Source organism: Lepidochelys kempii, chromosome 10, assembly GCF_965140265.1.
Source record: "Lepidochelys kempii isolate rLepKem1 chromosome 10, rLepKem1.hap2, whole genome shotgun sequence".
Taxonomy (NCBI): domain Eukaryota; kingdom Metazoa; phylum Chordata; order Testudines; family Cheloniidae; genus Lepidochelys; species Lepidochelys kempii.
Genome location: NC_133265.1, coordinates 56,361,972 through 56,389,725, shown reverse-complemented (window position 1 = coordinate 56,389,725; position 27,754 = coordinate 56,361,972). Strand labels below are relative to the sequence as shown.

Sequence of the window (27,754 nt, the reverse complement as noted above, 5' to 3'; positions counted from 1 at the left end):
GTAAGAAAAGGGGAGAAAAATTATACTGTTACTTCAAAGTATGCAAAAGATTATAGAATATTTCCTCCTCAACTTCCATTAATAGAACAGGAAGTGAAATAAAAATTAGGAAGAAAATATACATCTTTAAAGAGGATCTGAAGATAAAGGCATTGCACAGATCAGCAGGAAAACCATTACTGTAGACATCATTAGTAACAGATGAATATTTCCAAAATACCACTTTATATATTTGCTTAGTAATATTTTTATAACATCCATTTGAACACAGCAAATTCCACAGGTTTTAAACTATGCTTCATGCTAGACTAATGTCAATATTACATACTTTGATTAAATTAACAAAAAAAAGTATTTATTGCATCATACTGAAATTAGATTGTAAGCTTTTCAGGACAGAAATCATGTCTTCCTGTCTGTAACAGAACATTTTTGAATGCTATAAAATTAATTACGTATTTTTGTGATATTGTACTCCATTACGGCTGCTTCTTCTCCAGTTGTAGCACAACACCACTGTCATACACCTGTGCTACTCCAAGACACTGACTCTTTCTATACAGATGAAATTATGTCCTGCTCTTCAAGGGCCAGATTAGTATAGGCAATTTTGCATGTTCAAGGACTCCCAGGACTGGGCCCAAAGAGTAGACTCAAAGGTGCACAAATATCACACAGAAGGTTATTAACTTTGAATTTTCTGTTTAAGTAAAATACTTATACATTAAATCCTACTTTTTGCTTTATTTTTTAAGATGTCAGGAAACTAATTATGTAAGTCAGTGTACCTAATTTAGATTGTTTCAGACAATTGGTTTAGTGCTATTTAATATCAAGTTGTACAAAAATTAGACAAGCCACATTACTGAAACAACTGTACAAAAAAACATGAAATTAGAGCATTAGACTTGTACAGAGAATAAACATCTCTAAACAGATTGTTCTAGTGAAGATTTATTCAATTGCCAGGAAGAGTAAACTTTTTAATCTAATTACAAAATGGAGCAATTAAAAGTACAAATTTAGATTCAACATACAACTAGGCTGATGTTTCCAATAAACTCTGTTGTAAAGATAAAATAATTAAAGAAATTTACATGAAACAGATTTTTCAACATTTTTTTCTAATGCCCATATCCCAAACAAAGCAGAAACACCACAATGCATTCTATGGGTTTGGGGTTTTTTTGGTTTTGTTTTGTTTTTAAGTCTTTTCTAAGTGAATTTAGTACTTGTGAAAGGAGCCAAGTTTACAGCACTGGAAATGGAGGTTTTCCATGTATTCACAGAACAAGAACCCTACAGCCAACAACCTATGTTCCCTACATTGCTTAGGCAGTATAATTCAACCTCTCTCTAGGTGGTCACCTTTGAAATAAATGGTTATTCAATCATAATGCCCATTCAGTGCCTGTCCTTGCTGCTGAGACTTACAACAATACTACCAACATGTGTGTAGCCTGTAGACATTAGTTCAGTAGGAACTAGGCAGGACCCAAACAAAAATATTTGAGAAAACTGAGGTCAAAACAAATATATGAGGAGCATTTTAATTTCATCTACAAGCTGCCAAGTTTCTGATGCAAGACAAGTAAGTTACATAGCTACCTTCTGACTATCTGATTAAGTGTTTTAGCAGTAGCAGCAAGTACACTTTCCAGTGTTTTTTCTCTTGATCACTGTAATGGAGCCCCAGCTTTATATATATAGCAGAAACAATACATTTTGTAGCACAGGTGTAGGGTTTTTTCCTAATTGGAATTTTCCAGTTGCTATGGATTCATGTGATTGCTAGAGGAGTCCAAGATTTGCATCTGTCCTTCACACTATCCCAAAAGCACCCACATCAGCTACATTTTTGTTCATCAATTCAAAGACCTTGCAAATAAGCACAACCGTATTCGAGAGAGGAGGAAAAATAATTGGCTTCCTTTAGAGTTAACATGGCTCCCAGTTAGCAGCAATTTCAGAATTCTTCCTCTGCATATAAAGCATGTGATTTCTTCAGTTTCTTTAGTTTTTCAATGGCAGACGTTACCAAAATCTCTCCATGAACCTTATTGTCTCTTGTTCGCACATTGACAGCATTATTCACTTTTTCCTTTTCTCCAACCACTGCAAGAGAAATATTGCAGAAAGACATTAATGGATATGCAGCAAGCTTGTAACTTTTGAAGAGTAAATAACTACTAGAGAAAAATTCACTGGGACCAATGCTGGTCACCACTCCAGCCCCGTATCTTAGTCCTTTCACACATTAAAAGAAGATATACCCTACCATTTAAACATAAAACTATTTTACACTCGCACCTTTTCCTTTAATCTTTTTTTTAAAAAAATATGTGAAAAGAAACTCCTGCTTTAACTAATTTGCTAAAGTCTGCTTAATCTCCTGTTTACATTATGAAATTTAAAATAAAATCAAATTCCATACTAGCATTTGAAGTTTATAACCAAACTTTAACAAAGAAAACATTTAAAATGATCAGAAACCTAAATACACAATTACCTAAAATAAAATTATACTGTGCAAGCTGTGCATTTCTTATTTTCTTGTTTAATGTGCAGCTGTGATCTAGATCAACATCAGCCATAAATCCTGCTTCAAAAAATTCACGGCAAACCTAAAAGAAAGTTAAAGTTTCATTAATATTACAGTATATATACTTCACCAGAGATCATGACTCTGATCCTCCAAAGCATTTAAGTATGCATACATATGCTCTTGCAATGAGTTCCATTGAAAGCATTGAGACTATTCACTTGAGAAAATTACACAAACTTATGTATTGGCAGGATTAGGACAAATTTATTCTATTATCTTAACAGACAACTTTATAATAAAACACTGATTACAATATACGAGATGGCTACTCTAGGACTATTATTTTTTCTTAAATTAGAGAATTACTGAAGCCTAAGCAGACAGAAAGACCAAAATAATGTTATTTTTGTTAGGAATTACATGTCCCCCTCTTAGATTCATGACCATTTTAGAACGTAATAAAGACTACAACAACAATGCTTTCATCTCTGCCAAGCATGTCTACATTTCCTAAGAGTTACACATGTTTCTGTTCTAGGATGGAATTATAGGTTATCCAATAGCTGATAAAATTTATTTCTATTTTTTAAAGGAAGTTTACTCTTACCTGCTGAGCATATTTTTCACAAGTAGGCCCCACAGGGACAACCATGACTTGGCGAGGAGAGAGCCAGAAAGGCCTGGCAAATGTAACAAAAATAAAATTTATATATATAAAAAAATATATATATTGTATATACACATACACAAAACACACACCTTCCATTCATGCCAGTGTTTATATGCCCTAAGAGTAGCTCAATAAATTTTAAAATTAAATATTTTTGAAAATTAGACATCTAGGCTAAGGCATGATCTTTATCTTGCTCAATTCACCTAGAACAACAGTTTCTGAGGCCTCTGGGGGGCTGTGAGAAGGTTTCAGGGGGTCTGGCAAGCAGGGCTGGTGTTAGACTCGCCAGGACCCAGTGCAGAAAGCCAAAGCCCCACTGCATGGGACTGAAGCCCAGGGCTCCAAGCCCCACTACCCGGGGTTGAAGCCGAAGCCTGAGCAATTGCCCTGCTTGCTATCCCGTAAGGCCAGCCCTGGCTTACATATGCAAAAAACCAGTTGTTGTGGCACAACTGGGCCATGGCGTTTTTAATAGCATGTTGGCGGGGCCTCAGAAAGAAAAAGGTTGAGAACCCTGACCTAGAACATAATATATTAATGAATAATTTTGGATCTATGTTAAATAAACAGAAGCCATGAAATTTACTGTTAAAACTAAAATAATGTCATGAATTCAATCCACCTCTGTTGTAGCTAATTGATCTTTAGACACTACAGAATATTATATGCACTGCTGTTCCTTAGAACAATAGGAAAAAAAAATAAGGAAAGAGGTTACTAGTTTAAGTTTAAATTTACTTTCGTGTTAATGTTGTTAAAAAGAGAGAAAACATTACCGTACAATAATCAACATTTTCAGGTGGCTTTGGAGTCCGTTCATATTACGGTGTAAAGGGAAATCACTTGTAGGTATTGTTCTCTGAAGGAAATATTCTAGTGACACCACCACCCTGGGATTTTGCACTTCTGCTTGTGACTTCAGTACCAACTAGCTTAGATAAAAGTCTAGAATCCCTTGAATGAGCTCCAGATACAAACCCCCAGGGCATGAAGATATATGCACAACTTTGATCTCCTGTTCCTTTCCAAGTTACACGTTTGGTTTCATAACTAGACTGCATTTTAATTTTTCACACATGATCCATTTTCATTTCTTTTAGACTTTTAAAATAATAGGTGGACTGTGTGTTCGTGAGTGAGATCTGTTCCCTTTCTGCCCCCCTCCATTCAGTGGTGGTACTTTATCACTAATTAATGAAGAAATTATCTTTCAGATATTAATCATGAATAAGGGAGCAGCTTTTACTATGTTAAGACTCTTTAATTTATGGATCTATATATGTACAACAGTCATAAGTATAAAAAATGAATCTGCAAGCTAAATAATGAAGGCTGAATAAAATGTATTCTGTGAACGTTTCAACTGCCATATTTATAATATGGTCTTACTGTACTAGTTTTATTATAATCTTGTAAAACTGAATTTCTGATCTTTTATCTTAGTCTACAATTATGTCATGTTTGAGTGTGTCTACTGTATACGGTAGTCTTAATATTTTAAATATGAACCATTATATTAATGATTTTATGGCACTCAGGCCTCAATGAGACATTCCACCTTTTGGTTGTTTTGCCTGTACTACTTTGCTAAGAGTCTTGGTGAAATATTTTGCATTATGATGTGTTGGCTATTAGGAAGTTTCTATATTTTCTAGCTATGTTCCTAATTGTTTCTTAGTACTGTACATGTGTCACATACCATTTTCCTCCATAATTTTCTGCTAGAATAGCTATCATTCTCTCCACTGAACCCAAAACAGCTCTATGAATGATCACTGGCCTTTTCTTATCATCACTATCCTTACTGCAAAGAAAGAAAGACAGACAGAAAGAAGATTAAGACATTTATCTTAATCAGCACACATATAAGCTTACTGCAATTTTTCCATCTTCTACTTTGATTTTTATATAAGTATAAGATTAAATATTAGCAAGTTATTAACTGCATGAAATCCAACTGCTTTCACTCCAAATTTACTGTGACATACTGACATTCATGAAATAATTGATGGTCAAAGCAGTTTGAAATAATCCTGCCTACATATAATGAGAAATGGGCACAAAGGAAAACCCTGTTTTTGTAAACCACTGTGAACTTGGATTCAGATTCCAACTCTATGACTCAGATCCACATCTATATATTTTCATCTCTGATATACTTCTTTCCACTCATTTTTACTGACATTTACATTAAAATATTATCTTCATTAGGATCTCCCCTGTTCCTACTGCTTATTTCCCACCTGAAGCTTCAATCCTTTGGTTTCTGTGGTGATTATCATGCTGTAAAAAATAAACAAATTGGGACTTCAGATGACAAATAAGCAGCAAGAGCAGATCAAATCCAAAACAAAGATCCTACTTTTTTTATTAAAAAAAAAAGTCAGAGAAGAGAAATTACCACACAATCAAATGTGGCAAAACAGAAAACTAATGGAAGTACTTGTTCAAGGACAACATGACTGTCACAGATTTGTTTATTCTACAAGAAAGTGTTCTTCTCTCAAGTTGGAAACCAAAATGGTATTTCCCTTTTCCAAAAGAATTGTTCATGTATGATTTATGCACCTCCATCAAGGATAACCCAGCTGATCTGATCTTTACTTTAAAGTTGTGACTGTGTCAAGAACCCAATCCTGCAAGGTGCTGAGAGTTTAATGTGTAAACTTAATGTGTTCCATGGAGGCATCAAACCATAGTGATTGATTAGTGTGTCTGTCCCAAATAAGTTTCCTCAAAGGCTACCTAAGGTCAGATGCACTCAGTTCTCTTCAGGAAGAGCAGCCCAAACAGACAAGTTATCAATTTTTTCTGCTCATTTACATTTACAATAAAACTGAGCAGTTGAACACACTACTAAATCAGGGGGAAATTCTCAGCTCAGGGCCCAGTCCAAGTACTCATTTCCACTGCTGGGGATCTCTTGCCCTGCTAGTGCACCTAGGCATTTAGTGATAGGTCAGCAGCTCATCCAGAGGCTAGTAAATAATTAAACTGCTTTTGTTTAACTCAGTTTTTTTACTTTCACTGTTTGTAGCTCTCATTAAAAATATCTGTCATGTAGTTGACAAATTAAGAATTCAAGCACTTACCCCACATAAGTGAGGTTAAATCTGATTGGTAGCTGGAAGTCAAGTTGGATGGTAGCACACTGATGGTACCTGCCAATAGCATCTTTGATTTTAATATCAATCTGCAAAGGAAATGCCACAGTTACTATATGCTGTTTTTTTGGTTACTCTATTATGCACCCACAAAGTGCATTAGAGCTTCATTGCAGAACTGCACTGATTTACTAACCTTAGGACCATAAAACGCTCCATCTCCTGGATTCAACTTCCATGGCTCTCCAAAGTCATTCAAACTGTTTTGTAATTGCTAATTATAAAAATCATAAAGATGAAGTTTAAACATTACAGTTTTTTTAAAAATTGTATTTCTTTTAACACAGTCCTGCCAAAGCCTCCCACGAAGGGGAAGGTGAGGGAAAAGAACTGTACTTCAAAGATTAAGTCACACAAAGTAAGAAAATGGGTAGGACTGACTCAAATATCTTAGCAATATAAAGAGTTTTGAACTAATACAGCTTAAAAAAACATAATTACTTTAAATCCTGGCTTTTGTGGCTATAGAGTAAGTGGAGATCAACAAAAATAAATTTCTGGTCGAAAGTCAGTTCAAGCTATGGGAATGTACAAGAAACTATATGAATCAAGAGATTTGTTTGGTCAGTGCTTCACATGTCTCAGCAAGCATATCTATCAAGTACAGATTTTAGAGCCCAGCCCTAAAAAAACCCCTCCTATTCGTGTAAATAATCTCACTGACTTCAGCATGACTGAAGGTTTGCAAGACTGGACATTAGACAGTTTTATGTGTCACAGATTCCAAGGCCAGACAGGACCATTGTGATCATCTAGTCTGACCTCCTGTATAACACAGGCCATAGAACTTCCGCCAAAATAATTCTCAGAGCATATATTTTAGAAAAACATCAAATCCTGATTTCAAAATTGGCAGTGGAAAATCCACTATGACCCTTCATAAGTTCTTTCAATGGTTAATTACTCACTTTAAAAAATATTGTGCCTTATTTCCAGCCTGAATTTATCTAGCTTCAACTTTCAGCCATTGGATCATGTTATACCTTTCTCTGCTAGATTGAAGAACACGTTCTTTAATGTTTTCCCCATGTAGATACTTGAAGACTGTAACCAAGTCACTCCTTAACCTCCTCTTCAAACTAAACAGATTGAGCTTCTTGAGATCCCACGGGTTGCAGGTGGCCCACCACTGCTCTAAAGCATGTTTTCTAATCCTTTAAATGTTCTTGTGGCTCTTCTCTGAACACTCTCCAATTTTTCTATTATCTTTCTTGAATTGTGGGAACCACACTGGACACAGTATCCCAGCACTAGTCACACCAGTGCTAAAGATAGAGGCAAAACAACCTCTCTACTCCTACTTGAGATTCCTCTGTTTATGCATCCCACGATGACATTAGCTCTTTTGGGAGTTCATATTCAGCTGATTATTCACCATGACCTCCAAATCTTTTTCAGAGTCAGTGCTTCCCAGGAAAGAGTCCCCTATCCTACATTCTTTGTTCTGAGATGGATACATTTAACCCTATTAAAATGCATTACATTTATGTGAATGGAAGTATTAAGTACCTTCCTGCGTTACCTTTTCTGCATGGTCCCAGATCTCTACTTCTCCTAGGAAGTTTTCAGGTCTTGTAGAAAGGTGCATTTGCAAAGTAAAACCAAACACTGCGTAAACTGACTTCAAAAAATTCAGACAGCCTTTCATTTCTTCCTCAATCTGAAATTTAAGCAACACAAAGCAACTGACAAACAGAACATCAAAATGCTGCCACGGAGAACTTGGTTGATCATTACTATTGTTTTATCACTGTAATTAGGCTTGCTTTATTTTTTCAGAATCAGAAGTATGTTTCATAGGCCTGGGATTTTGAGGCCAGGTTCTACCACTCTCTCTCACACAGTGTATTAATTTACTCCCCATTGAAATCTTTGGGATCACTCATGGAATAAGATACTACTCAACATAGTTAAGTGGAGAACATCGCCATGATATACCACTTTTTTCATTAGTATACCACTTTTCAAGATATATCACTTTTTGCCTGGTTATTTGATCTCTTAGGACTCTGTCATTCTTGCTTCAATATCCTTGTGTCAAGATATGTAAAAGTAAGATCCCGTATAGGATTTTTTCCTGTAGATATACAACTCCAGGTAGGCCTACTCAACAACCCAGTCAGTAACATCTCAAATGCTTATTGTTCTTCTTTGCAAATAAACAACATTTATGCCATAAAAGGAAAACTTAATAAAACATCAGGGCATTATGCTGTTGGCAATTTCTGATGTCGACACTAAGCATGATAGGGTACTGACTTAAGCAATTATTTTGAAAGCTAAGACATACTGAATCCCAGGTGAATTAGAAGGAAGCAACCTAACAATAGGGATGAAATAAAAGCCACAAATGTTGCACTTAAGCTACACAATAACATGCCAAGAGAAGATAAAGGCTAAAAAGTTCTTCACCTGTTCCATTGTGCAAAAGATGTGTGCATCATCCTGTTGAAAACGCCTGACTCGAGTCAAACCACTCAAAGTCCCTGAGAGTTCATTTCTATGAAGAACCCCAAAGTCTGCAAATCTAATAGGCATTTCCCTCCATGAGCGCGGGCGATGAGCGAACATCAAGCTAGAAGAGACATAAAGTATATTTAGGCAGGAAAACTTATACCCAACATTCTTTGGATTTTTTTAACATGCTAATATTCTTCCACAAGGCCCAAGATATTTTGAACTAAATAATTTTAGCCCAAAGAAAAAACAAGATAAATATGTTATAAGTTACATAACACTTTGCAAGAATATACCAATGAATTCTCTCCACACCCCTGAAGGGTAGGCAAGTATAGCCACCATGAAACAGATGGTGAAAATCAGCCACAGCAAAATGTAACTTGACAAAGACCACAGAAACAAGTCCCTGCTGGAGCTGAAGTTAGAACTCAGTGGTTTCCAGCACCCTGTCCTACTTTCTAGCCATGAGATCATCCCATCCCTATCAAATGTAAATTTTAAACAAACTGCAAAAAACGAAAGAGAGATGCAAATTATATCTTTTCTTCCCCTAAACATGTATTTAATAAACAGGAGCAGAACTGTACGCAAGCTCTCTAAAGTTACCTTGGGACAGGCACTGAGGACAGCTGATTGCCCTATAAGGGTTGTCTACTGTATAGGTTTTACTATATATTAACTTCAGTGTATTACTATATTAATCTCCCTGAGCCTCAAAACACTATCTTCACAAGTAGGAAAATAGGAAAGATAATACAAACCAATGTCCTGGACAGTTCATGGGCTTAAGGGCAAACGTTTCCTTCTCAACATCAAATGAGAACATGTTTTCACTGTAGTGCTGCAAGTGACCTGATGCTTCCCAGAGTTTAGTGTTGTAGATGTTAGGTGATACTACTTCAGTAAAATTACGCCTGTGATATTCCTCCTAGAAAATAAATCCAAAAAAGGTGATGCAGCCCAAAAAAAAAAAAAAAAGTTACAGAGTGTGTTTTACATACAGTAAAGGCCTGATCCTGCAAGCCTTACTTACAACAGATCTTTATTGAAGTTAATGGGATCACTCACATGTGTAAGGATTAGATGACTAAGATCAAGTTATAAATGTATTGTGATTTAATAATTAGAAAAAAAAATTAAGGTCAAATTCTTCCTGCAGTTACCCCACACAACCTCACTAAAGTTTCCGTATATCTGTACACAAATATATACACAGGGCACACATTTTTTTGTGTGGGAGAGGCTTAATGCAATAGTTGGATCAATAAGAATCATAGAAATGTAGGGCTGGAAGGGACCTCAAAAATGTGTCATTTGAGCTAAGGCCAGTCTGAAAAAAAGCAACATCTTCAAGAGAAAGGAAAGATGTTTAATTATGTTGATTACAAATTTTAAAGACATGCCCACTTACTCGTATGAAATCCATTAGTGTATTATAAAGAAAGGCACCTTTGGGGAGGAAAAAACAGCTTCCTGGACTCAGATCATGGAAGAAGAAAAGTTCTTGCTCCTGTACAAATAAATGTAGAATTCAGTAAGCCCACTTGTATGAATGGTTTTTCCAGTTCAATCACTATTTTTAAATTGAGAGTGTTAAGACTCCTTGTTAGAGACAGTGAATGACATTTTTAGAATGCAGCAATAAGAACTACAGAAAAGAACAAGACTAAAAATGTTGAGAAAATAATTTACCAGTAATTCTGATTTTCGGAAGGCATGTGACACTAGAGATCCATCTCCAAACATGTGACTGACTAATCTCACATTTCCTCAAAATTCTGAGCCCTTAAAACAGTTTCACCAGTGGGTACAACACTCCTACCCACTAGTGCAGGAAAGAAGTCATTTGGCAGGCACACAACACTCACAAGTGAGATGGTTTAATAGCTCAGGATTTTGGGCAAGTAGAAACTTTGTCAAAATCCTGTACTAAGAATTTGGGCATAGGAGTGGGGAATCTAGTACTGTACATTTTTCTTTAGAGAACCTCTGTTAATATCCTATTTATCATGTTACACCAGTTCATCCATTTTTAACCGGGAAAGAAACAAATGTAAATACATATTGAACAAAAGATCATACTTCATATTAAGGTTCAGTTTATAAAGGCTTAATAAGTGACCAAGATGTTGTAATGCATGGTTACTTTATTGTTATAGAGTCCAACAAGTCAATATGTGGCTTATATAGTTATAACAACTTCTACTGATATGCTTATAACCATCTGTAACATACATAGGACTCATGCCTGGAACATATATACGACATCTACTGATCTTTTATTAACCCCTTGAAAACTTTATAAATGGAATCCTAATATGAAATGTGATCAAACACAGATCACATTTATTATCTGTACAATTCTGACTAGTGTAGTAGGTTCCTCACATAGCTAGTCAGGTCTGCGCCTTGAGTTTACAGGCTAGAATTTAGGCAAGATTAGAGTACAAACAAGAGAGGAGAGAGTCAGCTTGGACAAGGTATATATAGGCATAAATAGGACTTATGGAGACTCAGTGCGTGTATACTTCTCAGTAAACAAGTTTCAGTTTAATATCTTAATGAGTTCAATTATTTGTAGCACATATGTGCATCTAAGTCATCAAATACTTGCTTCACACTTTATTTTCTGATTTATATTTTAGATATAAGGAAATTAATCTGTCATCTGGGAGATTCAGAGAACAGGACTCTTGTCAGTTTTAATCCCATGCTGATTCAGAAAGAAAGCAGGCAACAGAAAACTGGAGGGATGATATGGCAAGAGAAGGAATGATTTCGGAGATTAAAATAATTATGTATGTATAGCCTACCTAGCAGGCAACCATAGGTGGGCATGTGGGGAGGGGACCGAGGAGGGTTTGAACACCAAGGAGAAAGAACAATTATTTAGGGTGGTCCAAGGGAGTATAAATAGGAGTAACAGGATTAAATTAAGCAAAGGAAGATTTAAGATGAATATCAGGAAACAAAAAACAACAAGACCCATTAGACCATGGAATAGTTATAAGGGAAGCAGTGGAAGAAAATCACCATTAGACAACCCATATGGAATAGAGGGATGGACTATCTGGCCTGACTAGTAGTCATCTCTGATTCCTACGTTTTTACAATGAAGCATGCATAATATCTGCAATGGCAAAGTCAGTCTCTTAGTTTTGTTAATGGGTCACCCAACTACTTCTAGCCGTCATTTGGGGATGGCTAATAGTACTCAGTTTTCAGAGGGTCTTTTTGGGAGAAAAAAATATATTTTGGATCATCACCAGAACAACATCCTTTAAGAGTAATAAACATATCAACAGTACCTACCTTTCCAATTTTCCTATGATCCCGATTTCTGGCTTCCTCTTGGAATTTTTCCCATTCCTTCATCATTTTGTTATCAGGGAAGGATATTCCATAGATTCTCTGCAATGTTTCCATGTCAGCCTTTCCCTCCCAATATGTAGAAGAATTCTGATGTTAAAAAACGAACATTTTTTAAAAACAGTATTATACAAACACAGCTGCAGGAGAAGAATAAATGCTAATGCAATCCGATTATCTGACTGCTGCTTGGGAAAAGAATTGTCAAGTCATCCAATATTGGTTTAAAAGACAAAGATACTTGCAGTTAAATGTATGAACGGCTTTTTTGTTGGGATAGTAACACAGCATGCATAAAAATAAATAATTGTTCTAATCATGTATTTGTTGTACTTGGCCATGTTATTTTAACTTGCATCATGTCATTACATTACAGATGAATGTAAAGCAACATGCCGCAACTTCAAAACATGATGCAGTAAGACAGTAGAAAACAGAAGAAAACGTAAAAATAACTCATTTTCACACTCAAATACTGATACTGTTTTGAGGATTGAACACTTAATCTGAATATTTAAATACAACAGCACCACAGATCTCAAGCACAAAGTTAACTGAACAAAAGGATGCTGAATGTTCAAAGGAGATCAAGGACTCTGACCGCCCAACCAAATTAACCAATTAATGGTTGCCAGTAATTTATATTACCTAATTACCACAAGCATCTGCACAAGTTAATTCTGGTTCTTTTGTGCAGAATGTCACTTTAAAGAAGCAGAACTTTCAGGTACAGAAAACTAAGACAACATTAGCAGTCATGTAAGCCCCAGACTTTCAGGGGCCTGGAAAAAATGAAGGATTCTCAGTTTTCATTTACAAAAATAAGTTTCTAGACTGCTTCCTTGAAAAGAAAGCCTTGAAAACATAAAAAGATATAAACAGATGCTTGTCACTGATTTTTTCCTACAGGTTACACATGATTTACAGTCCCCTTCAAGCTACCCAGGGTAAGCATTCCAGGTTTGGAAAAAATATAATTATAGGTCTTGTGGTCACCCACTCTACAGGGATCTTTTGGTGTAGAAGGGAGACAATCTCAGTGTGCCCACTGGGGGCTTGACAGAGGGTGTGGGAACAACATGTGGTAGCAGACCAGAGGTGGTCTTGAGATGCACATGTGTTAGCAGCTGGCCAAGTTAATGGGATCTAAAAATAAAGAAAACAGCAAAACATTATTTTTTGTGCCAATAAACATGGATGTTCCCTTACTTTGCAAACAAATGGCTACACTAATAATCTATAAAAATGAGTTGATCCTGTTCATTTACATCACTACAGAGCTGAGTGCAATCAGGATAGACAAGAGTCAGTTAATTTTGGGGGGGCAGAAGTATGGTAATCAGCAATTTTATTTGGGGTGCGCACAGGGACAAAAGTTAAGGATGGCTTCAATGATGCGACAATCAAGACAATAGACCCCAGTCTATGGCATTTCGGGGAGGAGGGAGGAACAAAAACAAAAACCCTCTAATACACACATCAGTATAATTCAATCTTGCCCCTGCTCTAGTTAGCTTTGAAAGCTTATCAATTTCTACTCTTTACCTTAAAAATCTTTAAGGCTTTAATTTTTCCAGTGTGTCTCACATGTGGGCCCCTGCAGAGATCAATCAATGGACCACACCTACAACAAAATAATTCAGACACAAACCTTTTTATTCCTAAAATTTTACAACACTTTAAAATATAGTCAGTAATAATGTACAAGAAAAGGTATGGTGACTAGCACACATCTACTAATACAATAATTATACATAAATGGTCAGAAATTTATGAGGTGTGTTTTACATGCAATTGTGCAGCATGAGGTCTAGTGTCAGAAATATACTAGGAGCCAGTACTGCAAAGTGCTTCCCGCTTGAGTCATAGGAAGCTGACTCTTGGGCAATACTCAGCACCTACCCTCAACTACCTAATGATGCCATCTAAGACAGTGGTTTAAACCTGGGGTACACGTACCCCTAGGGGTACGCAGTGATCTTCCAGAGGGTACATCAACTCATCTAGATATTTGCCTAGTTTTACAACAGGCTACCTAAAAAGCACCAGCAAAGTCAGTACAAACTAAAATTTCGTACAATCACTTGTTTATACTGCTCTATGTACTTACATTTTAGTGTATAGTATAATATTTATATTTTTACAATTATATGGTAAAAATGAGAAAGTAAGCAATTTCTCAGTAATAGTGTGCTGTGAGACTTGTATTTTTATGTCTGATTTTGTAAGCAAGTAGTTTTTAAGTGAGGTGAAACTTGGGGGTATGCAAGACCAATCAGACTGCTGAAAGGGGTACAATAGTCTGGAAAGGTTGAGAGAAGAAGTGAAAGTAAGCCAGTACACCCCGGTACGGCATACCGACAAGAGCAGGTGCACCATACTGTGGCAGCCCGGCTTCCCCAGGGGGCAATTTAAAGGGCCCCACTGCTGGAGCTCTTGGGGTAGCGGCTGCAGGGCTCCGGCGGCTATTTAAGGGCCCAGGGCTCCCCTACTTCTACCGCCTCAGCCCTTTAAATAGCTGCCAGAGCCCCGCCGCAGCAACTCCAGGGGCTTTTTAAAGGGCTGGGGCGATAGAAGCAGGGGAGCCCCAGGCCCTTTAAACAGCTCCCAGAGCCCTAGGGTGGGGGGGCTCTGGGGGCTATTTAAAGGGCCGGGGCTCCAGCTGCCTCTGCCGCCCCGGTCCTTTAAATAGCCACTGGAGCCCCGCCACTTCCCAAGGGCTCCGGTGGCTATTTAAAGGGCCGGGGCAGTAGAAGAGGGGAGCCCTGGGTCCTTTAAATAGCCCCCGGAGCCCCGGTCTGCTGCTGCTACCCCGGTGGGGGGTGCACTTATCTTACAGGATGGGCTGGGGCTGGCTCTGACCCACTCAACCCCGCCCCTTCTGCCCTAGGCCCTGCCCCTTCCGGGGGCCAGAGCTGGCCCCAGCGTACCGGTAGGTCAGTCGACTTACTTTCACCCTTGGTTGAGAGCCACTGATCTAGGACATTCTGTGGCCTGTACACTCTCCCACCAAAGCAGGTAAGGAAGTTTTCATCTCAACAAAATTGACAAAAGAAGTTTTTGCATTTTCCAGCCAGCTTTGCTTTCCACAACCCCAGCTAGACAGGATTCACATCCAACACCATGCTAGCAGTTAACATTACTGCTAGTGGGTTCAAATTCCACTTGTGACCATTTCTTTTATTCTTCTCCCTCAGATGGGAGGCAATTATTACAAGAGTGGATTTGCTCCCCTTGTCTACCATTGAAGACAGGGGGTAATTTTGAGACATGTGTCATCCCCCTGAAGACAAGATGCAATTATGCACAAATACAAATTGCAAATCTAGGCCTCAATCCTGCAGATGTGCTTAACTTTAAGCATTGACTTCAGTGGGACTATTCATGTGCTTAAAGTTAAGTATGTGCACAAGTATCTGTAGGATCAGAGCCCTAGTTAAAAAAAGGGAAGCTTCACGAAGTCTGGGGTGCTAGTTTAATAAATTTAGGGGAAATAATTTCTTCCTTCAATTTAGATGAAGTCTTCCCAAATTCCTGCTGTCCAATTATAAAAGTACAGTGTATAGTTATTTAAGCAATGAAATAATGTATGATTCTTGTATATTTTTACCTGTATACTGTGGTAGTCGGCGTGTTAACTTTCTCATTCAGGATACGACATTTGAACTTATTGTACTATATGGGGGAGGAAAAAAACACACATCTGGAACTAGAATTTTATTAACAAACTACTACAATGACATTCTGGTATAATGGTAGCACTCATTTATGTCATTAGAAGGCACTAAAACTACTAAAGAGTGACATAATCACACATAGCAGAGAAAGCCTGACATTCCTTCTGGAAGAACACAGCGTTATAAAACATACAGGGAAGACAGGACAATCAGATATAGCTAATCTGTCTGGATGTATGCTGATTATGTGTAGCGTCTTTCCATCAAGTACCTCAAAGTGCTTTTACAAAATATTAAAAACATAATACTACCAAGAAACTGGTAATTAATACCCATTGTACAGATGGATAAAGTAGTAAATCATAATAGTATCCAAATGAATTAAAATTCTATTTTAAAAATCATTGTTACATGCTCATTTCTCCAAGTCTTATAGTAGCTCCAAAGAATTACCTTAAACATATCTAGTAGGATCTCCTTACTGACTTCTAGTCTTTCAAAAGGCTGCTTCTCTTTTATGATATTTTTACAAGTGTTCTCCAATGTAGGGAATTCTGTACTAGATATACCTCTAAACAAAAAATTGGAGAAAAGTTACTATACTTTTAATAACAAAAAAGTTTACTAGGACAATTTATTACCCTCAAATGCCGTAAGGAACCATATTCATTTACTTCATTTTTTTGTAAGGAGAATGGACTCCTTTGATTTAATCACTACAACTGTTCCTTTAGTTTAATACAACTATGCATTCAGCCCGCAGTCCTGCGAACACTTAGGTAGAGGCTTAAACTTTATTATTGTTAGACATCCCATTGAAATCAATGGGGCTACTCGCTGCAGTAGTTAAACACATGCATAAGTGTTTGCAGGATTGGGGCCTCAAAAGAATATATACCGTTATATAATTGTCCTTTTTCTTTTTTTTACTGATCCCATCTCCACAGCACCTGAGTGCATTAGGATATGTCTACATGGGAATAAAAAGCACCATGGCTGGCGTGGGTCAGCTGGCTCAGGCTGTAGTGCCAAAAAATTGCTGTGTAGATGTTCGTGCTCAGCTGGAGCCCAAACTCTGAGACACTCCCCCCTCACAGGGTCCCAGAGCCCAAATATCTACACTACAATTTCTCAGCACCAAGAGACCTAAGCACCTGACGCTTAGTCAGGCTTTAAAAAAAAAATCGCTCAACTCAAACTCCTGTCAAAATGGAAGAAGAGTTTTCTGTACAAAAGATTCAATGCTATCCCCCCTTCAGATGAGGATTGAGAAAACAGACAGTTCAGTTCTTCCAACTTTTAGAGACACTTCAGGAAAAAACAAGGAAGACAACTTGATATTCATGACATTTCCAAGGTTAAACAAAACAAGGAGAAAAAACATTTAGGCCAACTTTATATTTAAGGGAGTAGAAAAGGCATAAGCAAAAAAAAAAAAAATTCTTCTTTACTATTGACTTTTAGCAACACATGGGCCAGCACTGAAAAGCTACATGTGGCCCAAGTCAGCTGAAAAGACATCCTTTTAGGCAATTTCAGGTTCTCGGTTTTGCCTGGCTATATATACACACCAGAGAGATAGAAAGCAGACAGAAGTATATAACTGTAAACATGATTACACAAAGGGTAAACACCTAAGTAACTTGGGATCAGAAGTCCCATTTTCAAAAATGACATAAGAGACAAAGTTTAATTGAAAGTCATTGAAAACTTAGGCTCTCAAGTGTCTATCACTTCTGAAAATGGTACTTATGCTCCTAAGTCACTTAGACACCTTAGAAAGTTTTATCCCAAAGTTCTACTTTCTTCACAAAACATTCAGTAACTAAGTCTTGAGGAGGAGTCTGATAGGAATAATGATTTCTTCCAAAAATTGCCATGAAGAGAAGACTAACCTGTCAGGTTTAAATCAAAAAATTGATCCACTTTACTTTCTTTTTAATATGGAGGTAAAAACCTGATTCAGTATAACTAAGCCTTAAGTACTGAAGTCAAAAGCAAAATGTTTACAGACATCTGTGACATTTTACCTGTCTTCTAGGTACATATCATAATAAAATCCATTCTCAATAGGTGGCCCATAGCACAAACAGCCTCCATAATAACTTTCCATGGCCTCTCCAAGGATGTGAGCACTTGAATGCCAGTAAACCTATAAATGAATGATGAAGTCAGAAAAGCAGGTCACAGGACAATGACTTCGTGGTGTTACATAATTTTTTAAAAAGCCAGGCATTTCTATCAAAGAGAAGTGGAGAGATGAAGCCACGGTATTTAAATCGTAAGCAGGAAATGCTGTTTCTGTCTTTATTTCTACTGTGTTAGATGATTAATGTAAATTCAAATAATTGTATCTGATGAATGCTGGTTCAACGTGATGGTAGCTGTATCATTGTGGCCCTGTTTTATTCTAGTTTGCTTAGTGATTAGACCTCTGGTGTGATTCAGCCACAACTATCTTTTTGTGTTTTGTTCATTTATAAATAGGCTGATTTCTGGCCACCTAAACTTTAATTTATACCCAAATAATGATCACATACACAGCAGTCTGACTATTATAAATGCCATTGTGCACATTATCTGAGGACATTTGATCGAGACACTTACACAATGACAAGTTTTTTAGCTTTTGAACTACTCTGAATTTAGGCTTCAATCCTACAAAGACTTATTCACAGACTTACCTTTATGCACTGTGATTAGTCCCATATGGTAATCAAGGAGACTATTCACAGTGCATAAGGTTAAGCACATTCTTAAATCTTTGCAGAATTGGGGCATTTAGCTCCTAGCCCACAGTAACTTAGGCACATAACTTTATGCACACGCATAGTTCCACTGAGTGAGATACACACATGCCTGAAGTTACTGAAGTGTTGCAGACGCAGGCAGACATATGTTATTCATAGGTCAAATTCTGCATCAGGATGAGATTTCTGTATAAAGTCTAAGATGCCCCACATGTTAACACATTTAGGACTTGATCTTTTGAGATGTTGAGCAACCTTAACTACCACTGTTTTCCCAGGGTCAAAACCCTTAGATGCTTCATCCACAACATATATTAGAGACATTTTTAAAACACCAAACTGCTTTTAACTTAACATACAAATCTAGGTAGTTTTTGTTTTGTTTTCAGTCAACTTCTATACATTAGCTAAAAGAGGGAGAAAGAAAGGAGTCCAAACAATGTGTGTCTATCCATAAATTCCCTTTTGAAATTGCAGATATATAATATACATCAAATATACCTAGTCAAGTCAAAATTATTTGTCACTTGACTAATCATTTAACAATAATTTTGTTGTATACAATATATTGAACTATACTGAGGACTACTGATGTTCAGGATTTTTATTACAAAAGAAAATCAAGATAATAAAAGGGAGATTTCTTTTCAAGATATTAGTTTCTTTAATCAAGTAAAATCAAGAGACCGTTTACTTACTGCCTGAGCTTCTTCGTTATCAAAAGTAAGCAGCTCCAGTGAACAATCTCCCTCCAATGGACGATCCAGATCCCACAATTCACCATTCACTTTGGCTATTACTGCATTATCAGCTAGTCCTCGACTAATGAATAAAAGTAATATAACATGAGTATCAAAGGCATATTGTACATGGCCAGATTTTTAAAAGGGATTTAGGTGCCCAGGCATTCCCGAAAATCCTACTAGGCACTTATCTGCATTTTTAGGCACCTGAATAACCTTCAAAATCTGGCCCTTTGGCCTCCACAGACTTTTAAAACATTTTCAAACTCGGTTCACTTTTGAGTTACAGACTGTAAACCCTGTGATGACTTACTCTCTCCTGAAGGAAGGATTTGGAGGTTAAGGGAGGATGGGAACTCTGCTTACTGAATAATAATCCCATATTCTATCGTTACTTAGGATTAAATTTCAAGTATCAGAGTTAATTGCTGACAGTTTCATTGGATTTTAAAACTAGAAACCATTTTGATCATCTTGTCTAATAACCTGTATAACAAAGGCCAAAGAACCACACCGAGTGATTTCTGCATTAAGTCCAAGACCTGTATCAGTGCTTCCACAATGAAAGCAAGGCAAAGCAAATATTTAAAAAAAAAAAGTCAATCATCCACTCAGTGACCCTATATCATCAACTAGCTCCAAACGGGGGGGGAGGGAAAAAATAAACAAAACCACAATCTATTAAAACATGTTTACACCTGCAGTTTACCTAATTCCTGCAGCCAACTGATATGGTGTCATTTTCCAAGATTCCCCTTCAATTACTTTACCATCAGTCAGAATCACTTTGATAGGCTTGCTCTGGTTGGCTGCTCTGTAAGCAAGCAAGGCATCATGCTCTTTTTTCAGTGTTTCATAAAGCTTCAGCCTGTCTTCTATGAAGCTTGGCTCACACTGCAGCTGTAAGAATCACACACAGCGGTCACAAAACTATTTTTAAAAGAGAACACAAACAGGGGAGGTTAATTTACTATGTGTTTATACAACATCTAGCACAATAAGGCTCTGATCTCTGTTAGTGTCTCCAGGTGCTTCTGAAATATAAATAAATACATACGTACATTCATAAACACTTTCAGCCCCCAACGTGTCAGATTATAACTACTATCATGGCCATTTTCAAGATTGTTACAAAGATTAATATTGAAATATTCTAAAATCCAACCCTCACCAGGGCTACTCGGTGGAGGTGGGGGGTGGGTGGGAGGTGCCCACTAAGCATTTCCCTGTATTCTTGCTTACCATATACCACTCCCCCATGGTATCACTCATAGCTGCTGAAATCCTCTTGTCACATTTTTAGCTGATGAAACCTTTCTGACTCTTGGACAATATTGACAAGAATATGCATGTCAACCCTTATCTTGAAAATAACAGCTTTGCACATTGTTAACTTTATACACTGTAAGCAGTACTACTGAATTCAACGGAACTAGTGCAGGAGTGAGCAAACTTTTTGGCCCAAGGGCCACATCTAGGTGGGGAAATTGTATGCAGGGCCGGGGCAGGGGGTTGGATGCGGGAGGGAGTATGGGGTGTGGGAGGGGGTGCAGTGTGCAGGAAGGGGCTCAGGGCAGGGGGTTGGGGTGCAGCGGGGTCTTAGGGCAGTGGGTTGGAGGCTCAGGGCAGGGGGTTGATGGGTGTGGGGTGCAGGAGGGGTTCGGGGCCACTTACCTTGAGCGGCTCTGGGGTGGCAGTGGCACGCAGAGGGGCTAAGGCAAGCTCCTTGCCTGTCCTGGCCCCACGCTTCTCCCGGAAATGACCAGCATGTCCGGCAGTGGCTCCAGGGCGTGGGGTGGGGCAGGTGGATCCACCATGCGCGGCCCTTGCCTGTGGGTACCAGCCCCGAAGCTCCCACTGGCCGCAGTTCCCCATTCCCAGCATAGGCGTGCGCAGCACATTTCATTAGGGTGTGCACCCAGGGATTTTTTTTTTTTTAAAAGGCGAACATTTATTGAATACTCAATCATAAAGGACATTATTTTTATTCATCAAACAAACTAAAGAAACTAAAATTTAACTAACCTTTTTTTTTTTAAATTAACAACTAAACTTTACTTTAAAAATACAAACTTAAAAAATGAGACACAAAATACCAAATTTTTGCTGTAGTGATAACCAGGCATACATACAAAGATACAGTCAATTTTTATGATCTTTGTCTTTAACCAGATAATGAGCTAACCGAAATTGACCAAACCAGATTAAGGTTTCTTCATCTTCCTGTCCTAGAGAATGAGACATTGCTCACCAGGTGTTATGGACTTAAATTCCTCAATCACATCATTGTAATTAACTGATGAAGCCAATTCTTGTTCAATGTACAAAATCATGAGTGAGCTGAGGCGCTGTCAGGACATTGTACTTCTTAGTTTGTTTTTTTACACGTGCTAGTTTTTAAAAGGCTCTTTCATATGAACAGCTTGTAACAGGTAAGACTGCAAAGCATTGAATAGATTTGTAAAAGGTCTGGAACATGGAAGACCGATCCAATTCCTTTAGCCAATCAAGCCACTCTCTGGTGGTGTTTGTAGTGCTACCTTTAGGAACAGATTCATCACAACCCCAAAGCAATGCGACTTCAGCTTCCAACTCATCCATGGACACTTTAAAATTTGTTGGCAGTGATTTTCATATCGTCCTTGCCAATGTCTGAGCTCAGCAGTTTTCCCATTGCAGCCACAATTTTACAAGTCTCCTGTTCAAATTGCTGGTCAATTCCGGTAATCATTGAGTCTAGGAGTGGGTAAAATGAAGTTATTCTCTCCTGCTCCTCTTTTGTATCAAAGTGATGCTGGGACTCAAATGCGTCATCAATACGAATGGACATTTTTCTCTTCTTAACTAGAAGAATCGATATATCATTCTTTACCCACATTTTCACACTGTCATTGAAAATAGATTGAAAATATTCTGGGCCACTTCTCATTGCAGCCAAAGAGTTACACAAGCTTTTCACCCCTGTCACTGCAGTAAGTAAGTTGAGATCTGGAGCTTGAAGAGCCTTACTCACTTTTACCACCATCTAGAGAATAGGGTGCATCATGAGAAGGGGAAAAGATGAACTTTAATGAATTTAGTTCATGGATAAGGCCCCTGGCTTTTATTTTAGAGTCAGCAAGGCGAGTTGTTTCGATAATCTCTTGTAAAGCTTGTAAAATCATGGAGTAGTTTTGTTTTACAGCAGCCACTGCTTCTGCTCTCCATGCTCATCTTGTGTTTGATAGTGACTTCAAAGTCTTCAACTGGGATCCTACTTCTTGTGAAATCTTCTCCATTACTGCATGTTGCACAGGACTCCCCTCCATGAAGGCATAAAGAGTCTGAATAACACCAAAAAAATCAAAGACAGTTCTGTTTTGTTTACTTGAAGTGCATGCATCTACTAGGACGAGGTTCAAACAATGCACATAGCAGTGTACATAGAGTATTTCACTGTTTCTTTCTTTACATTCCATTTGAACTCCCGCAGTACATCCAGACACAGTAGATGCACCATCAAAACAGACAGACATCACTGATGACCAGTCAATTTTAAGAATGCCAAGGACGTCATTTAACTGGTCAAAAATAAACTGAGCATCAACTGTTAATAGTCTCTGAACAGACACAAAATGTTCAACTGGACTATGTTTTTCATTGTCAAAATACCGCACCACAATGGACATCTGTTCATGGTGTCCACAGTCAGTAGTGTCGTCGGCAATTATGGAGACCATTTTTCCATTGAGTGAAGACACAATCTTTTGTTGCACAACGTTGTGCAAGGCCACAATTAAATCATTTTGGATGCGATTACTCAGGTAGCATTTCGAGGAGATTGTTGCACATGCTTTGCCATTACGGGATCATATTTCTGGAACATACTGACAAGATTTAGAAATAAACCTCTCTCAACACTGTCAGCTTTTTCATTGTGACCCCTGAATGGTCTCCCACCTTTCGCCAAACAAACACAGAACAATGTCAATCGGTCGCTCCATTACACTTTGGTTATGGCACCGTTCTTCTTCTCGTTTAGACAGATAAGCCTGCTTGCCCTCGTCCAACAATACATCCATAGGTTTCCCTTTATTAAAACTGGACCATGAAGAACAGCTCAACACATGAGATTTTGACAGTTGGTGGTTTTAAAAATATTCATTAGCCCTATGCCAGTTTCTGAATCCCTTATCAATAAATGCTGGATCAGTGTGACCTTTGTTTGCTGCATCATTAGAGGAGAAGAAATGGCAGTAAAAGCAAAATGCTGCGTCCTTTGATGGGCTATATTTTAATCACCTATACTTTTCATACCAATCGGACTGAAAACTTCTTTGTATATTCCCTATTTTACTTCTAGGAAACATGCTCAATCTAGGCTGATAAGGACCTCTAGATAATCGAGACCGGCGTTCTAATCTATTTTTTGGAATATCACAGACCAGGTCATCAGATGGAATGTTTGATGGCTTTAAATAGGAACTACAGTGACCTGAACTAAGAGACAAAGTCTGTTTCTGTTGGTCACTACTCAGTTTATTGCACGCACTGGAACTGGTGGTGGCATTATCTTCATGTAAGTTCTTAACCGAGGAGTCCGAGGTATTTGCACTACTATCAGCACATTCATTATAATTCAGTTTGTCTGCTCCTTTTCTTATCTTAATAACGAACCGATCCATATTTTAAAATTAAAAGGGGGTATCATAAGATTGAATTCAAACGTAAAGCCACGGGCTTGTTATGCTATTTCAGTCGAGTACACACAACAAAGATTACAAACACTGTAGACACTGCGCTGGGCACGCCTGACGCAGCCGCTTATATAGGTCAAAGAATTTTCTAGAATAGTAGTCGGAGGGGGAGGAGAGGATCAATGGTAATGCGGTGCCACGGTAGTGGGGACGCATGCTGCAAGCGAATGTGGGCTTTCTATACATTTTGAAAATATCTATACTACGCAATTCAGCGCTTATTGCATTAGTCCAGGGGAGGGTGAGTGTGTAAAATTAAGAATGTGTGCAAGTCTTAGCCAGTTGCTAGAATGTTCCCACATCTCCCTAATATCAAACATCCCTCCCACCCCTAATTATGTTACACAAATTAGCAAAATCTGTCAGAGACCCTGAATACCTTATGAGTAAGGCTACATTTTAGTCACAGGTATTTTTAGTAAAGGCGGACGGACAGGTCATGGGCAGTAAACAAAAATTCACGGCCCGTGACCTGTCCATGACTTTTACTATATACCCCTAACTAAAACTTGAGCAGGGACCACAGGTACTCGGGTGGGGGGGGGTGCAGTCGAGGGGCACTGCAGGTGCTGGGGAATGTGGTCCGGGACCCCCACTGATGCTGGAGGGGATGGTTGGTGGGGTTGGCAGGCGTCCTACCTGGCTCTGCATGTCCCTGCAGCTCCTAGGCTGCGAAGGTGCCAGGGGGCTCTGCACGCTGCTCCGGCCACAAGTGCCAGCTATACAGCTCCCATTGCCTGGGAACTGCAGCCAATGGGAGCTGCGGGGGTGGGGCCTGAGGGTATGGGCGCACTGAGTCCCCTGGACCCTCCACCTAGGAGCTGCAAGGCCATGCCGATGGGAGCCCCTCACCTCAAGGTAAGCACCCCCTGAACCCCTCAATCCACTGTCCCTAGCCCTGAGCCCCCTCCTACATACTCAAACTGCTGCTGGCCCAGGGGCTGCCTGGCTCAGCCGCTGCAGAAGTCATGTAGGTCACAGAATCCGTGACAGACTCGCAGCCTTACTTATGAGGCAGAAGGTGTGACAAAGGGGAGGACCAGCTCTGAACCTAGCAAAGACTCTTCTTTTGTGCACTATAAAATATCTGCTTACCTCATTCCTAAGCCCATTCACAACTTCATTTTCTTTTTTCTTCTCCTTTTTCTTCTTATTTTGGGCACCAGTCAGGCCTGCATTGGAGGTATTCTTTTAAAAAAAAAAAAAAGTTATACTACTATGGTTACTGGGACATTCCATAGCAGGCACGTAATTTAGATAGATATACAGTAATGAAAGAATATTCAGAAATGGGACATAGTCTGATGATGGGCTAAAGAAGTCATGGGGTGTATCCTATCAGAAGAAATTGAAAGACATTTTGTAACACATAAATTAAAAAAGTGCCTATCTATACAATGTTCTGGGTGCATGTCCACAGGTCCAGGAAAATAACCGGCCCAGTGTCCAAGAGATAGAAACTTTCCAAATCCTCTGGAATTTTCTCACTGCTACAACATATCAACAAAATCCTCCCTGCAAAAAGACTAGAGAACAAAAAAGCCTGAAGAGCAACAAAATCAGGCTTTGGTGAGAAAACAAAAGAAACCAGTCTCACACTCAGACCACGCTGAAAACAAAGTGACTATAGACAGGTACTGTGGTCCAGAATATAAGGTAATGGACTTTTACTCAGGACAAGGGTTTTATTTCCAGTTCTGCTACTGACTTGCTAAGATGCATTTCACCTCCCTGCATCTATTTTTCCATCCCACCCTCTAGTTTAGACTGTAAACTCTTTTTAGACTGGTTTCAGAGTAGCAGCTGTGTTAGTCTGTATTCGCAAAAAGGAAAGGAGTACTTGTGGCACCTTAGAGACTAACAAATTTATTTGAGCATAAGCTTTCATGAGCTACAGCTCACTTCATCGGATGCAAAGTGAGCTGTAGCTCACGAAAGCTTATGCTCAAATAAATTTGTTAGTCTCGAAGGTGCCACAAGTCCTCCTTTTCTTTTTAGACTGTAAACTTTTTGGGACTGAGCGTAGTCTATCACTACATGTTTGGCCAGCAAAGCTCTGATGTAGCTGAGGCCTCTGGACACCGAATTTGATCACTTAATCATAAAGAGAGAAGGACATCAATGAGGTAACTAGGCTGTAACCTATTTAAGGCTCTATATTTCAATTCCATCTAGAAATTCATTGAGAGCTAGTACAGCTATTTGAGCTCCTGTGTAATCTGCTCTCTGCAACAACACAAAAGGATTGCTACAGTCTGTCCCTGCTGAAGTTTGAGTGATTGTAAAGGATAAGTGCATGAGGAACATATTGCAATAACTTGGTCTCAAAATCACAGAAATGTGAATCACTATGGCAAGGTTCTTATTCTAAAGGAGTCACTAACTCCGGTATCACCAATAATTGGCAAATACTGCTACCTGAGGATGTAGAATCATGTAGGACAGCCAATAGGACATACAAGTTGTGAACCTGAACAAAAGGCAGGTAAACTCTCCTTATGGATACAGCTTGTATCAACACCTTCCACTTCTTCTAGCATGTTCCTCTAACCTACCAAATAACCCCAATTCTACCTGGATTGACTAGCAGACAGTTTGCCCTAATCCAGCAAGGCACCACACTAGTTTGCTGAACCATGATAATTAGCACCAGTATAGCACCTCACGTTTTCAAAGCACAGACCAAACCACAAACACTAAGCAAATACTAGTTCATTTAAAACAAAACAAAAACAAAAAAAGGAATAAGTTCCTGGCTCCAACCCATGTTCAATGCAGGCTCAGGGAGCTACTCTCCACCTCCACATAATGGCCACGCCAACGTTTCAGCACTTGTCAGAAGAAAAAGGTGATCGCTTGGGGGGGACCTTAAAGTGACCCAAATTAAAACAAGAGAAATTTTAGAGCGTCTTGGGAGCTTGAGTGATAGTTGCTGGTGTTCATGTCACTAAGCCCCCACAGCTGACAGGCCGCCCAGTACAGATGGCCGCCCGCAAGGCCGCCCGCCCCACGGGCTGCCCCGCCCCTCGGCCTCCAGGCCAGCCCAGCCCAGCCCCACGGGCTGCCGCGGCCCCCCAGCCCCATCGGTTCCACGCTCCGCGTGCCGGGCAGGCCCCTGCCCGGCACCCAGGGCAGGCTCGGCGTCTTCCTCTCCCTCCTCGCGCGCTACCTTGCCGCCTCCTGCGGGGCCCGGCTCCCGCTGCTCCCCGCGGCCCAGCTCAGCTGTCAGGCTGCGCCGAAGGTGCAGGAGCCGGTAGCGCAGCTTCTCGTTCTCCGCCCTCAGCCAGTGCAGCTCCGGGCTGCTGCTTGCTGGGCTGCGCCCCGGCTCCTGCTCCTTCAGGCGGCCGATCTCGGCTGTTAACCAGCGGATCTCCTCCTCCTGCCGAGCCAGGCGCAAGGCGATGGCTTCTGCGGCGGCTGCCATCTTCTCCCGGCCTGCCCCGGATCCGCGCTGCGGCGCTGGGAGCTTCGGGACCTCCCTCAGATCAGCTCCCTCCTCCTCCCCGGGCCCTGCTGGGGTGGGTCTGCAGCAGCTCCTGGGGCTCGTCTCTGCCAGGTGCACAGGAGAACACTGCACCCGTGCCCCGCACAATCCTGCCTTTAGAGACCTCGGCTGAGTCTCGGGCTTTCCATGGTT

The 27,754-nt window shown here is 39.4% G+C and overlaps 2 protein-coding genes across 2 annotated transcripts in view; both read right to left on the bottom strand.

Annotated features, from left to right (window-relative positions):
- The window catches only part of MAPDA (N6-Methyl-AMP deaminase), a 103,805-nt gene that overhangs the window by 70,386 nt on the left and 5,665 nt on the right, over positions 1 to 27,754 (bottom strand). The gene's annotated exons all lie outside the window — the stretch shown is intronic.
- On the bottom strand, positions 261 to 27,639 carry TARS3 (threonyl-tRNA synthetase 3). Its single transcript, XM_073303703.1, has 19 exons — positions 27,287 to 27,639; positions 25,213 to 25,305; positions 20,091 to 20,281; positions 19,337 to 19,460; positions 17,919 to 18,040; positions 16,342 to 16,459; positions 15,822 to 15,886; positions 13,757 to 13,835; positions 12,155 to 12,301; positions 10,254 to 10,352; positions 9,604 to 9,770; positions 8,795 to 8,957; positions 7,905 to 8,042; positions 6,519 to 6,596; positions 6,311 to 6,411; positions 4,918 to 5,022; positions 3,153 to 3,225; positions 2,510 to 2,624; positions 261 to 2,115 (listed from the first exon to the last, which is right to left on the bottom strand). The coding sequence occupies exons 1-19, from the start codon at positions 27,539 to 27,541 to the stop codon at positions 1,967 to 1,969; spliced, it is 2,382 nt and encodes a 793-aa protein (XP_073159804.1). The 5' UTR covers positions 27,542 to 27,639; the 3' UTR covers positions 261 to 1,966.

Bases quoted from the DNA above. Each gene is read 5' to 3' on its own strand.
- TARS3 (XM_073303703.1), bottom strand. From the start codon at position 27,541: ATGGCAGCCGCCGCAGAAGCCATCGCCTTGCGCCTGGCTCGGCAGGAG. The intron at 13,836-15,821 runs GTAAAAATATAC...ATTTTGTTGTAG, and splicing joins CCGACTACCACAGTATACAG to GTGTGGTCCATTGATTGATC. The intron at 8,958-9,603 runs GTTTGTATTATC...TGTCTCTTCTAG, and splicing joins ATGAACTGTCCAGGACATTG to CTTGATGTTCGCTCATCGCC.